The sequence below is a fragment of the Sinocyclocheilus rhinocerous genome, unplaced genomic scaffold (assembly GCF_001515625.1).
Source record: "Sinocyclocheilus rhinocerous isolate Xijiao unplaced genomic scaffold, SAMN03320098_v1.1 scaffold1053, whole genome shotgun sequence".
Classification (NCBI taxonomy): Eukaryota; Metazoa; Chordata; class Actinopteri; order Cypriniformes; family Cyprinidae; genus Sinocyclocheilus; species Sinocyclocheilus rhinocerous.
The window spans coordinates 1,937,420-1,952,348 of record NW_015638958.1 but is presented as its reverse complement, the minus strand read 5'-3'; the positions used below and the strand labels follow the sequence as shown (position 1 = coordinate 1,952,348).

Genomic DNA, 14,929 nt, shown 5'->3' with positions numbered 1-14,929 from the left:
ATAATACAAAAAAATATTTTGCCTATCATTAAATTCCATTTTATAGACAAAAATATCTTCTCAACATATATTATGTTCAACAAAAGAAAGAAAGTCATGCGAGTTTGGAACAACATGAGGGTGAATAATTTATGACAGAATGTAATTTTTTGGGTGAACCCCTACCCTTTAATAAAAAATGTAAATCCAGAAGAATCAAGTACACATCAGTGGATCATCACAGTCTGAATGGTGCTCGTTTTACATTTAACCTTCACCTGAAAGCATGACAAGCTGGTGTGACTGTAAAATTACTGAGCAGTTACTGATGCTGACGCTTCCTTGGGTCGCCAATTAGCTGAAAAGAAAATGTTTAATAGAAATCAAATCAGCTAGATTATAAAAATAATGTTACCAACCAAGAGCACTAACACATATTTCAAGCAATCAAACACTCATTTTATTCAAAGTGAGTGCAAAAGATGGCAAACACACTTAATCAGGGGGCGTAAATGCATGCTGATCTGGCAGCTGGCAGTACCAGGCAACTAGTGTCATCATCTATCTCTTTCTCCTTAAATATGCCAAGATCCTGTCTAGCGTGCTCTAATATTACAGCACTGAAGCTCTTCTATCCCAGCATCCTCTGCCCTGGCATCAGAGCCCAGAAGAAGCAAAGACGGTCAGCCAACTCAGACAAACAAAAAGACCTCAGACGCTTGTGAATGCAGACACAGATCAGTCTCATTCACAGACGGTGACTACCAGAGATGGGAACACATAGTCTCAGAGGTTGAAATGGAGGAAAAAGGGAGGAGGAGAAGGCTTACGTTTTCTTCTCTTTGTCTTTTTTGAGGGCAGAGGAGCCTTGAAGAGACTGTAGGGTTTCAGCAGCCACTTTCCTCCTGTTGAAGGTGTTCATTTCCTCCTCGAAATCTCTACGCTTCTCCTCCAGGTTCCTCTTCTCCTCCTGATGTGTACGTTTCAGCATCTCAAATCTCTCATGCAGCTGGGAATACAGAACAAGATACTCAGTATTTTGTTTTATTTTTATTTAAATTTTAATTCCATTATTATTTAACCGATTAACAGTTTACAGTGCTGAAATACTTATTTTTTTTATTATTTTAATATTTTAACATTTTAATTCCATTATTATTTAACCGATTAACACAAGTGCTGAAATACTTGCAACTGTATTTACTTTAATCAAGAAGGGTTTATTGTATATATATTTTTTAGATATTTTTTAACTTATTTAAATAAAAGGTGACATGTTTTTAACGATTTTGTTTAGATTTTATTATTTACTAAAATGTGATGAGTATTTAAATATTTTATTTTTAATTAAACATTGTATTATTTAATAGAAAGTGAATTCATTTTAAGTTAATAAAAACTGTTATTTAAGATTTTGTTTTGCTTTAGCCTTTAATAAAAGTCACAGGTATTTAAAGATTTTGTTACTATTAAAGTAAAAATTTTACTATTAAACTATAAATTTTTTTTAGGTTATTTAATTAAAAAGTATGTTTTGTATGTTAGTGTTTTTATTTTAAATTTTAATAAAAAGTGACAAGTATTACTTTTTTATTATTATTTTACTCTAAAGCCATGTCTGCACTAAAGGCAGATATAATGTTGTTTTACATGACCATTTATATTAGATTAAGGCTAGTACAAATAACATATTGTCTTGAAATGATGCCTTGAAAAAAAATAGTGGTTCTTACCTCTCTCTCCTTCTCTTTTAGTTCAGCTTCTGTCTCCTTCACTTTGTTGACAAACATCTGTCTCATCTGCTCCTCCTTGAGTTGTAACTCACCAATGAATTCTCTCCTCTTGGCCACATATGTCTCCTGCAGACTGTATGTGAGGACAGATGTTTCAGTTCACTTGATGCCATGACTGTGACGACTATGCAATTGACTATAAAATTGTGTTATATGCTCTTCTTGAGAAGAAGTTGCAGTACCTGAAGGGTTCGCTGTCAGGGTCGGTGTCTTTGAAGCCCATCTCCTCCAGTTTGCAGCGGCGGTACAGCTCATAGTGTCTGGCGTGGGTCTGGTCCCTCAGGTCCAACATGTTGACACGAATTAGCATCTCTCTCAGCTTTACAAAGTCACAGTGACTCTCGTTCTCCACTGAGGACAAAGCCCAGAAATAATAATTTCACTGATAATCTGATGTAGTTCTCATGATGTCTACAGTAATCAAGACACAGTTTGCTGCTTGTTTTGCTTTAATGTTGACAAACTACTACAGGATGCACTGTGATGTCTAAACGGACATACTGTGTACTTATAAGAATAGTTTTGTTTGAAATATTTACTCGCCCTCATGTCGTTCCAAACCTGTATAAGTTTCTTTCTTATGTTGAACATGAAAGAAGATATTTTGAAGAATGCTGGTAATCAAACAGTTGATAGTCCCCATTGACTTCCATAGTATTTCTTTCCCTACTATGGAAGTCAATGGGGACCAACAACTGTTTGGTTCTTCAGAATTCTTTCAAATGTATTATTTTGTGTTCAACATAAGAAAGAAACTCATACAGGTTTGGAATGACACGAGGGTGAGTAAATGATGACAAAATGTTCATTTTTAGGTGAACTATCCCTTTAATAATGCTGCCTTGAAATCATGTTTGAAATGGTCAAATTTGTGAGATGCAAATTGGTATTGGTCGTAATTATGATTTCATTTTGAATGCAGACTGTACAATTAGTTTGTATGCATTATGTGTACTTTTAAAAAAGAAGAGTAATAATGTCCTATTCATTTACACTACCGTTTAAAAGTTAGGGGTAACTATGATTTTCTCTTATGCTCACCATGGCTGATTTATCTGATCAAAAATACAGTAAAACAGTAATACTGAAAAATATTTTAACAATTTTTAATAACTGTTTTGTATTGTTAAAATGTACTTTATTTCTGCAATGCAAAGTTGAATTTTCAGCATCATTACTCCAATCTTCAGTGTCACATGATCCTTCAAAAATCATTCTAATAAGCTGATTTGCTGCTCAAGAAATATTTCTTCTTATCAATGTTGAAAACAGTTGTGCTGCCTAATATATTTTTTGGTTTGAAAGTTCAAAACAGCATTTATTTCAAATATATTTTGTAATAATGTAAATGTCTTTACTGTCATTTTTTGATCAATTTAATGCATCCTTGCTAAATAAAAGTATTAATTTATTTTCCAAAAAAAATAAAAAATAAAAACTTGGATGAAACCATTTGGATGAAAGCATAATATACACAGGTAAAGTATCAAGTGCAACCTTTTCTATTCATTTGCGCTAAAAAGGTTTATCAGTAAATAAAAAAGAAAATACAGCATTGCCCAATTTATCATTTTTTGTCTAAAAGTAAGACAATGATAAATATCTTTATATACTATTAGCAGCAATACCTACCCTCCACCACTCCCCACGGATACTGTCTGGCCCGCACCATTTTGTTCCCAATTTTAACCTCTTCACTGCTTCCAATCACAGCAAAAGGAAGATGTGCCTGCAACACAAGTCACTGGCTCAACATTAAAGATGCCAGTATAAGAGCATATAGTGTGTGTCTGTTCGGATCAATAGCAAAACATCATATCTGATATTATGACATATATTTTTACCCAAGCTTCTCTTACATTCATAGAAGAGTTTATTTCAGCCACAGCTTCATCATCTGTTGGGAACTGGTAGATCTGAACACCATTGCTGACCAGTTCACTCATGATCTTGATCTTAAATTTTTGAAGCTCGCTCTTGGATATAGTGTCTGCCTTCGCTATGATGGGAATAATGTTGACCTGTTTGGAAACGGAAAAAATGGATATACATTAATTCTATGTATATAAATTAAGATTTGATGAGGTATTTAATACACGAGTTTCACAATTTGAGTTGAATTACTGAAATAAATGAACTTTTCCACGACATTCTAATTTATTGAGATGCACCTGTATATAACAATCACTTTGTGAACACTGTACCTTGCTGTCCAGCTTCTTCATGGTGACTAAGTCCAGAGATTTCAGTGAGTGACCGTTGGGAGCAATAAAATAGAGGCAGATGTGGATGCGTGAATCGTGATAGTTATAAAGTGAACGCTTAATTTTAAGTTCTTCTTCAAGGAAGGTTTCAAACTGAGCATCGATGTAGTCCACAATAGGTTTATAACTGCAGAGAAACAAGACAAGACTTTGGTACTTCATTATCGATGTCAGTGGGTTACTCATTATCATATATTTAACTTAAAGGGCTAGTTCACCCAAAAGTGGAAATTCTATCATTAATTACTCACCCTCTTGTTGTTCCAAACCGGTAAGGTAAAGTTATGAAGCTACGAGAATACTTTTTTGCGCAAAGAAAACAAAAATAATGACTTTATTCCACATTTTCGTCTCTACTCCGTCACTTGTGGACGGTGTTCATGACAGTATCATGACACGAGCGTGTGGCCGCAACATGGTCGTGTCATGGTACTGTCCTGAACGCGCGTCCAAAGTGACGCAGTAGAGACGGAAATGTGGAATAAAGTCATTATTTTTGTTTTCTTTGCGCAAAAAAAATATTCTCGTAGCTTCATAACTTTACAGTTGAACCACTGATGTCACACAGACTACTTTGTCCATCATCTTGGTACTTTTCTGAACTCATATTTCATCAAAAATATCTTAAATTGTGTTCCGAAGACGAACGAAGGTCTTACGGGTTTCGAACAACACGAGGGTGAGTAATTAATGACAGAATTTTCATTTTTGGGTGAACTAACCCTTTAAGTCTCAAGTATTACCTTTCTTCTTTATTAACCTGGTCGCCAAATCCCACAGTGTCTACAATGGTTAGCTGTAAATCCACATTGCTTTCCTGCAGGCTGTATATTCTGGGGCGCAAATGCACACCATTCTGGAAGTGGCTGGCCTCTTCATTCTCGAACGTTGTGTTAAATAGCGTGTTCATTAATGTAGATTTGCCTATGCCAGTTTCACCTGTAAAAGAGGGCATAGTCTTTTGTATCGATTTTATTATTTACATACCAGGTCTGCAGAATCTTAAAAGCACTTTCTCCTCACCTATGCAGAGAATGTTGAAGCTGAATCCTTGGCTCGCTGATTTGCTGACCAGCTGATCAGGAAGACTGTCAAAACCCACATGACCGCTGAGAGAGAGAGTCCTCATCTCCTCACTCTGAGAAATTACAACAGCAAAAAAAGTTTGACATGACATACCAGGACATTTTGAGAGCGTCATGAATAATTGCTACAAGTGCTTTTGTAAAAAAATATTCAATGTACAAAATGACATTATAGTGGATTTAAATTTTTATCAAAAACATTTCAACTTGTTTTCAAAAACACTAATGGTTTTAATAATCAATTAAAAAGACAGAATATAACCGCACTCTCACTTAAGCTTTTTAATTGTTGCCGACGTTTCGGCGATAAGCCTTTGTCAAGGACAATAAAAAAAAAAGCTTAAGTGAGAGTGCAGTTAAATTCTGTCTTTTTAAAGTATTATTCATTGTATTATTTAATAATCAATTAAACAGTAAATATATAAATGTATTGAAGTTTGCCTAAGTGAGTTTATTAACAATACAATTACATTTAATATTAAATCTAATAATATATCATATATTTACTACTGTTCACATTTTTGCAGTTGGGATGATTTTTTAAAGAGAAATTGGCAAAAAAAAAAGACATTTGTAATGTTATAAGATTTCTATTTTAAACGGATTATGTTCTTTTGAACTTTCTATTCATCAAAGAATCCTGTAAATATAATGTATGACAGTTTTCACAAAAATATCACGCAGCACAACTGTTGTCAACATGGATAAAAATATAAAATCAGCATGTTAGAATGATTTCTGAAGAATCATGTGAAACTGAAGACTCACTCTTAAAAATAAAGGTGTTTAAAAGGTTCTTCACAGCGATGCCATAGAAGAATTTTTGGCTCCACAAAGAACCATTCAGTCAACAGTTTTTTAAAATACCATCTCTTTCTTACCTTTTTATAATCTGAAGAACCTTCCTTCGCCACAAAGAACCTTTTGTGAAACAGAAAGGTTCTTCAGATGTTAAATGTTCTTTATGGAACCATTTAGACAAAAAGGTTCTTCTATGGCATCGTGAAGCACCTTTATTTTAAAGAGTGCTGGAATAATGGCTTTTTAAAAATTCAGTTTGCCATCACAGAAATAAATTACATTTTAAAATATATTCAAATGAAAATATTTGTTTTAAATTGTAACAATATTTCAAAATATTATCAGTGCTCTATCACAAATATAAGTCTATCAATGCGTCTATTAATATATGGGAGATACTGATCAAAGCGGAGAAGCTGATCCATGTCCGTTTGTAAGTAACTGAGCATATTGGTATGCATGAACCCGAGTTTGAGTCTCGATCACAGAGAAAAGCAGCATGCTGAGGTATTCAGAGCTCCTCACTCTGTACAAACACAAGGAAGTGTTTCACACAGCCTTCATCTGTTCCACTGCCCCAGTATTCTTAACACACACACTAGGGCACAAAGGACTCTTTATGCAGCCTGTGTTTCTCAGTAACTGAAGGCTTCCACTGTTTTTGCCCTAGGAAACATCCTTTAAGTGCTGGGTTTTCAAATGCAACAAGTTAAAAGGCATTTTAAAATCATAAATGAACACTATTAGGATGACACTCTAGCACAAATGTAAAAACGTTACAGACTTGGAATGCATGTTGACTGAAGCAGCAACCAGAAGAACCAAAGCTGATCTGCTTACAAGAACTAATCAGCTTGAAATGACTTTGACAGTGGATTTAACCAGAGAAAGACCCCAATGTTAAACTAAATATAAATTACAAGCATATGCACACTAAACCTTTTTCCATTGCAACCAACAAACTAAATGCGCATATTAGCACATAAATAGGCTACAGGCAAAATTATGAAATATGCAAAAGTTTGAATCATCTTTGACCAACTAATTCAGTCTTCATACCTCTCGCTGCACACATTGCAACTTTATCAAGAATATGCATGCCATATTTAGAATAATAATGTGCAGTAAATATAAGAGGCAAAAAAAACTTACAGGATATATGTTCACATCTGTGGCAGCCATGCAGATTAATGCGATAGAAAGCACTGACAGTATGCTTTCATTTATTGCGCTGACTTTCGTGCACTCTCTCTCTCTCTCGCTCTCTCTCTCTCTCTCTCTCGCTCTCGCTCTCTCTCTCTCTCTCTCTCGTTCTCGCTCTCTCTCTCTCTCCACCATTCTAATATGGCCACTTGATGGAAACACCCTCTGGCTGAATTAAAATGCTGTCCGGGTTGCCCATGTTCACTCCTCCTACAGCACTTACAAACGCACTTGTTTCAGAAAAGACTTGTTTATTTGGTTTGAGTGTCTCTCTCAAGTAGTGTCAAATCAAGTAGCCTACATCTCAGTGCTGGACAAGATTCTCAGCAGATATAGTTACCCAAACAACCAGCTTCTTCATTTAACTAACTAACTAACTAATGAAAATAAATTTAATTAATTAATTAAATTTATTATATTATATAATAAATTATCATATATATGACACATGCACAATTTTATTATTTTTAGCTGTTGTTGCCTCTGGCTTTTCAAGTTACAGTTATGTTATATAATGAATATGGGCTTAAAGTGCACACTCTGAGCTTTAAATTGAGGGTATTCATATAAAGATTGGAGAACGGGTTAAGGAATTACAGCTCTTTACCTCCCCCCTTTTTCAAGGGACCATAAGTAATTGGACATTTGACTCAAAAGCCATTTCATGGACAGATGTGGGCTATTCCTACGTTATTTCTACATCAATTAAGCAGGTAGAAGGTCTGGAGTTGATTCTAAGTGTGCCATTTGCATTTGGAAGCTGTTGCTCTGAACCCACATCATGCTGTCAAAGGATGTCTCCATACAAGTGAAACAGACAATTGTTAGGCTTCAAAAACAAAACTAATCCATCAGAGAGATAGCAGGAACATTCGGAGCGGTCAAATCAACAGTTTGGTACATTCTGAGAAAAAAATGCACTGGTGAGCACAGCAACATAAAAAAGCCTGGACATTCACGGATGACAACAGTGGTGGATGATCGGTGGATCCCTTTCACAATCTCAACCCTGATTGAGCATGCATTTCACTCGCTGAAGACAAAACTAAAGGCAGAAATACCCACAAACAAACAACAACTGACGTCAGCTGCAGTAAAGGCCTGGCAAAGCATCGCAAAGGAGGAAACCCAGTCTCTGGTGATGTCCATGAGTTCCAGTCATTGCCTGCAAAGGATTCTCAATAAAATATTAAATATGAACATTTTATTTATGATTATTTTTATTTGTCCAACTACATTTGAGCCCCTGAAAATGGGGGGACTGTGTATAAAATGGTTTTGTTCTACCCCTTGAATTAAAACTTAAAGTCTGCACTTCAATTTCATCTGGATTGTTTCATTTTAATTCTATATATTATATGATATATTATCGTGTGTGTGTGTGTTAAACACAGAGGCTTCGAAATGGTTCAAACAATTATCATCTTCAGATTCTATATTAGTCTAATGTTGTGTCTACAGTACACAGCCAGAAGTGTTGAGTTCCAAGTATGTCCAGTATGTGTCGCCCTTTCATCGTTTTGTTTATACCCCTTACCTATAATTAGCAACAGAAGACAGACACTTGGGCCATATTTAAAAGTTATGAATTTGAAAGATAATGATATAGCACTAACGTTCGAAGCCAACAACTAGTATATTATTTTATGATTTGATTTAAACTTTTTTATATATATATATTGTTATTATTTAATGCAATGACATTCATTTTTAAGCGTGACATAAGCGCCGAACACTGATGAATAGAACAACCAGTTGAAGGTAAGTGAACGAATTTCTGTTCATTCATACTGAGGAAACTGTAAGAAATTTAAATGCACAACCCTAATGAGTTCCAGTCATTGCCTGCAAAGGATTCTCAATAAAATATTAAATATGAACATTTTATTTATGATTATTTTTATTTGTCCAACTACATTTGAGCCCCTGAAAATGGGGGGACTGTGTATAAAATGGTTTTGTTCTACCCCTTGAATTAAAACTTAAAGTCTGCACTTCAATTTCATCTGGATTGTTTCATTTTAATTCTATATATTATATGATATATTATCGTGTGTGTGTGTTAAACACAGAGGCTTCGAAATGGTTCAAACAATTATCATCTTCAGATTCTATATTAGTCTAATGTTGTGTCTACAGTACACAGCCAGAAGTGTTGAGTTCCAAGTATGTCCAGTATGTGTCGCCCTTTCATCGTTTTGTTTATACCCCTTACCTATAATTAGCAACAGAAGACAGACACTTGGGCCATATTTAAAAGTTATGAATTTGAAAGATAATGATATAGCACTAACGTTCGAAGCCAACAACTAGTATATTATTTTATGATTTGATTTAAACTTTTTTATATATATATATTGTTATTATTTAATGCAATGACATTCATTTTTAAGCGTGACATAAGCGCCGAACACTGATGAATAGAACAACCAGTGGAAGGTAAGTGAACGAATTTCTGTTCATTCATACTGAGGAAACTGTAAGAAATTAAAATGCACAACCCTAAAATCTAGTGTGATACACCAAACAAATATAGCTATGAGGACATTGCTTAATACTCTTTATTTCATTTAGGTAATCCAGAGTACAGTGTAATTTACACAGTACACTATCCCCATTCACTGTAAAATAAGAAACATTTTTTAAATATTCATCTTGAAAATCGTACACCCATCTCATTCACTGTAAACAAATTATACGAATCAGAGCGACTTGTTCATTTGAAGAGCAGACCATTGTGTCACCTCAGAGTATTCCCGTTTTGTTCCAAGTATGCAGATTCCTTGAGTTATAGCCTAGTGATTGATTACATAATATGGGATCAGGAAACAAACAGTATTATGCTGTTCAATGCACAAGGAAATGTTTTCTTGTTCAGGAAAACACTGAATTCCACTTAGTATATTAATAAAGTCAGCTACCTTATAATGATTAAAAAGAACAGATGTGCTGTAAATTCCTGTCTAAAGATCCTCATGGCTACATTGCTGTTGTGATTCTCCTGAACAAACCAGCAGTTGTTTGACACATCAGTTATGAATTCAGTTCATTTATACCAGAAGTATCACAGATCTCAAATGGAATAGGAATGATCAAAGATCTGAGCACCTAGGGCCTTCATTGAGGGGGACAACAAAAATTTGTCCCAGGCCCTGCGAATGTTAGTGACGCTGGCGTCACTGATCTGGCACACATTAAACACATTATAAACACCTAGAATTGTCCCCTACCCATCATCTTTCACAGAGATACATGAAGCATAATACTGAAAACCTTCAGGGAATCTTGAAGAACAAGGACTGTTGTGCTTTTGTCACAATTATAACAAAAACTAAGAGTGGCTACCAACAGAACCAGCAGTCTATCCACGGAAATGTACATGCTCTCAGTTTGATTTCATTACTGCCAACACTACATTCAAGAACTGAACAAATGTGACACATCAACATCAACAACAAAGATCAGAGTGCTCAACACAGAGCTAACCGAGAGCTGTTGTGCTCTCTTAGTAGGTTACATATTAAACATTAAACATATTTAAATACCTCAACACATGGAGACTTAGTCAATTAAACAGAAAGTTCACAAAGATTAACATCAGTAAATCTAAAAATACATAACATAGCCAAAAATACATGGACATCCAAACACATACCCATATGTCGCTTTAAACTAAAAGCATTATTTGATTTGATCCATTTGCTCCAAACTCTTCTGGGAAGGCTTTGGCTTTTGGAACATGGACGCAGTGATGGGAACTGGTTCACAGCCTGTGTTACAATTCATCCTAAAGGACGAGGCTTTGTGTAGGCCAGTCATCTTGTTTCAAAAAAGGTGGCAAGTCAGTTCTTTATGGACCTTAAGCATAAAGTTTAACATACAGTTTTCTAGAATATCACTGTATGCAGTTCCATTAAAGGAATAGTTCACCCAAAAATGAAAATTTGCTCACCCTCAGGCCATTCAAGATGTAGTTTGTTCTTCATCCGAACAGATTTGGAAAAATTTAGCATTATCACTTGCTCACCAAAGGATTCTCTGCAGTGAATGGGTGCCGTCAGAATGAGAACTGATAAAAACATCACAATAATGCACAAGTAATCCAAATGGCTCCAGTACATCCATTTACGTCTTGTGAAGCGAAAAGCTGTGTGTTCGTTATAGACAAATCCACGTTTTTAAGTCTTTATCCATAATATTGCTTTCTCAAGTGAAAAAAATCGTCCTGCCTGAAGCAACGGTTTAAAGTTAAAAACATGCAGCCTTTCACTTTACAAGACATTACCTGATGGACTGGAGTAATGTAGATTACTAAAATACAATAAAAAAAAATAAAAAAAAATCTTTATGCAGTTGCATTAATACTTGTCATCATAAATTACTGAAATAGCCAAACCTGTTCATTCAAAGGAACTGTCCATGTACTTTGCCCATGTAGTGTAGATGGCAAACAAGAACAGGATTTACGGAAAGGCAGTGTAGCACTTCATAAAAGGAAAAATCACACTAGCTAAAAAAAAAAAAATACTATTGGATTGTGTCTTTTCTTTGAAAGATACAGAAAATGACACATTACCTTCCATTTAGTCATTAACCTATATACTGTTAGATTGTTCTAGTTATTCTAGTAGGTTTAATGGAGACTGCTGTGTGTTACCTTAAACGTAACAAAATATGGCACATGAAAAGACCGTTTTTAAGGTGGACTGAAGTAAATGGCCTTTCATAAAATAGAAAACAGATGCAGGTTTGATAAGTTTGCATTGAAAAACAATGTGTTACCTTGAACTGCTAGAGGAGTGGACTTTGGAACAGTCAATGAGAACACGTAGAACTTTACCCTCACACTATTTTCGCTTACAAAACGTTTGTTCATGCACTGTCAGCAGGCAGAAGAAATTATATGAACATACACACTATTCTTGTATAACTAAGGAAATGTGCAGCAGAGGTTTGTATTTGGCAACGTTTTCAACGGATTGCACTATTGTCATTAAGAGGTCCCTTGATTTTGCTTGAAACTGAAATGAAATTGGGCAGTAACGTATAAACTGCAACCCTCATGAAGAGATAAAGACAAAATACTGACAATAACAATGCAACACAGACTAACGGAAAAGAAAAACAAGGTCAACACCAGCCATCTTTGATCCTTACTGAAAATGACATTGAATGGCACATGGAATAATCTGGCAGCAAACAAAATTATTTCAAATATAAAAATAAAAAAAACACAATGCTACATGTATGCACCGTCATACATGTCAGACAAAAAGATCGGCAAAGATCAGCAACGACAAGCTTAAAAACAATTAAAAAACATCTTACAAAATGACAAATGAGTTGGGATGTCCTGGAGAGGAACGGGTGAACTTTGGCACACAAAGAGATGATTTAGATGAACATGAGACCATTACAGTAGAGAGCAGATTCACCAACGTTTGTCTTTACAGTCCTTTGTTGAAGTAGACCGTCTCTACTCCAGGATGACTGGCTCGAATCTTCTCCTGCAGCTCTGGTTCCAAACGGCTCACTGCCATAGAACTGCATGAATGATGCATTAAATTATGAAATGCAACAGAATGATTCATAAAAGCAATATTCCGAAAAGATTCAAACTGCTTTGAAAATGTTCTCACCTCTTTTGTGGGAATAACGCACAGCACAATGGGGTTGCAAACACAAGGCTAAGAAGAAGAAAGAATGTACAAAAGAATGGGTCACAAATTCTTGAATTCCTTTCAGGAAATAACTGTTTATTAGACCATCAATCTATCTTTGGCAACTCACCAGAACCCAACCAAGCCAACTTGAATGGGTGCACTCATCCACGGAAACCTCTGAAAAAATGAAGGGGGAGAAAATCAACCTGGCAACAAAGCCCTTGATTCTATGGGGCCATTTTAAGGGCTAATGCATTCAAGCAGACCAGACACCGTTGTTGGGTGTGTACGTGCTCTGCTAAGTCTAAATAGCTTTCATTAAGATTTTCCGCCATGTAAACAAAATATTTATAATGTAAGTTTGAAATTACCTTGAGGAAGGCCTTCTTTTCCAAAGAGTTCATTAAAAACGGAGGGATTGCTATAGGAAGATTTAATTAGAATGATAGATTATTTATTTGTAATTACAGTGTCCTTAACAGATATGCACTTTGATAAATCAACATTGCATTTGCATAAGACCTACAGTGAGGGACCACTCAAAAAAAAAAAAACTGATATATTTTATTATATTTAAAACATTATTTCTAGGTTTAAAATAGATTCCAGATTTTAAGTGTGGTCTCAGACTTTTGGACGTCACTGTACATGCATAATTGTATAAATATAGTTGCAAAGTCCATTCTACTGTAATAGGATTGAGAGATTTAGAATAAACGAACCCATTCCCGGAGAGGCCATGAGGATTCTGGAAACCACCACTTGTGTGATGGCCTGTTGAGCTGCCTTTGAAGATTCTCCTAACCGATTGTCGTTCTCATCTGTTACTGGAATGCCGTGTTTGAGTTCCCTGATTGAAACAAAAGGAACAACATCGTTCACATCACTTCATGTCTGTTATACTGCTACCGGTCAAATATTTGGGGTCAGCAGATTAAAAAAAAATTTTTTTAAGAAAATATAATTTTATTCAGCAAGGATGCATTAAATTGGTCAATAGTGACAGTAAAGACATTTATAATATTACAAAAGATTTACATTTTAATATAAATATAGTTGCAAAGTCCATTCTACTGTAATAGGATTGAGAGATTTAGAATAAACGAACCCATTCCCGGAGAGGCCATGAGGATTCTGGAAACCACCACTTGTGTGATGGCCTGTTGAGCTGCCTTTGAAGAATCTCCTACCCGATTGTCGTTCTCATCTGTTACTGGAATGCCGTGTTTGAGTTCCCTGATTGAAACAAAAGGAACAACATCGTTCACATCACTTCATGTCTGTTATACTGTGCACACAGTATACGCTACCGGTCAAATATTTGGGGTCAGCAGATTAAAAAAAATTTTTTTTAAAGAAAATATAATTTTATTCAGCAAGGATGCATTAAATTGGTCAATAGTGACAGTAAAGACATTTATAATATTACAAAAGATTTACATTTTAAATGAATGCTGTTCTTTTGAACATTCTATTCATCAAAAAATCCTGAAAAAGAAATGTGTCACGGTTTCCACAAGAATATTATGCATAAGGATTGTTTTTTTTGAGCAGCAAATCAGCATATTAGAATGATTTGTGAAGGGTTGTGCGAAAACTGGAGTAATGGCTACTGAAAATTCAGCTTTGCCATCACAGGAATAAATGACATATTAAGATATATATTTAAATAGAAAATAGTTATTTTAGATTTTAGTACATTAGTTTTACTATATTTCTGATCAAATAAATTGGTGAGCATAAGAGTTGCTTCAAAAACATTAAAGGGGTCATATGATGCGATTTCATTTTTTCCTTTCTCTTTAGAGTGTTACAAGCTCTTGGTGCATAAAGAAGATCTGTAAAGTTGCAAAGACTAAAGTCTCAAATCCAAAGAGATATTCTTTATAAAAGTTAAGAGTTAGCCACACCTACCTAAAACGGCTCGTTCGAACACGCCCCCACATATCTACCTCACTATGTGGGAAGATTTGCATAACACCGCCCAAATGTTCACGCAAAGAAAGAAGATGTAACTTTTATTCTCGCTGTAGTATTGTTACGCCATGCCGTGAAGACGCTGTGTTTTTCGTTGTGAAAGCGAAGCTACTTTGGTCTTCCAAAAGAGGACGATATCAGCTTCGTCATGCCTAGAGCTGATC

At 35.1% G+C, this 14,929-nt stretch overlaps 2 protein-coding genes across 2 annotated transcripts in view; both read right to left on the bottom strand.

Annotated features, from left to right (window-relative positions):
- Window positions 1–6: 6 nt before the first annotated feature.
- Window positions 7–7,185, bottom strand: septin8b (septin 8b). The gene is made up of 10 exons (XM_016565742.1): window positions 7,075–7,185; window positions 5,060–5,174; window positions 4,780–4,975; window positions 3,977–4,163; window positions 3,632–3,793; window positions 3,405–3,501; window positions 1,955–2,123; window positions 1,713–1,845; window positions 810–988; window positions 7–337 (listed from the first exon to the last, which is right to left on the bottom strand). The coding sequence occupies exons 1-10, from the start codon at window positions 7,102–7,104 to the stop codon at window positions 334–336; spliced, it is 1,272 nt and encodes a 423-aa protein (XP_016421228.1). The 5' UTR covers window positions 7,105–7,185; the 3' UTR covers window positions 7–333.
- A 4,866-nt stretch (window positions 7,186–12,051) lies between these two features.
- LOC107750376 (sideroflexin-1-like) overlaps window positions 12,052–14,929 on the bottom strand; it is a 10,785-nt gene continuing 7,907 nt past the window's right edge. Inside the window, exons 7-11 of the mRNA XM_016565743.1 lie at window positions 13,511–13,638; window positions 13,160–13,209; window positions 12,916–12,965; window positions 12,765–12,812; window positions 12,052–12,669 (exon numbers count right to left, since the gene is read on the bottom strand). Of these exons, the coding sequence (XP_016421229.1) occupies window positions 12,573–12,669; window positions 12,765–12,812; window positions 12,916–12,965; window positions 13,160–13,209; window positions 13,511–13,638 (373 nt within the window). The 3' untranslated portion in view covers window positions 12,052–12,572. The remainder of the gene's footprint in view (window positions 12,670–12,764; window positions 12,813–12,915; window positions 12,966–13,159; window positions 13,210–13,510; window positions 13,639–14,929) is intronic.

Bases quoted from the DNA above. Each gene is read 5' to 3' on its own strand.
- septin8b (XM_016565742.1), bottom strand. From the start codon at position 7,104: ATGGCTGCCACAGATGTGAACATATATCCT. The intron at 4,976-5,059 runs GTGAGGAGAAAG...CCTCTTTTACAG, and splicing joins CTTCAACATTCTCTGCATAG to GTGAAACTGGCATAGGCAAA. The intron at 2,124-3,404 runs GTAGGTATTGCT...CTTTGTCCTCAG, and splicing joins TCCGTGGGGAGTGGTGGAGG to TGGAGAACGAGAGTCACTGT.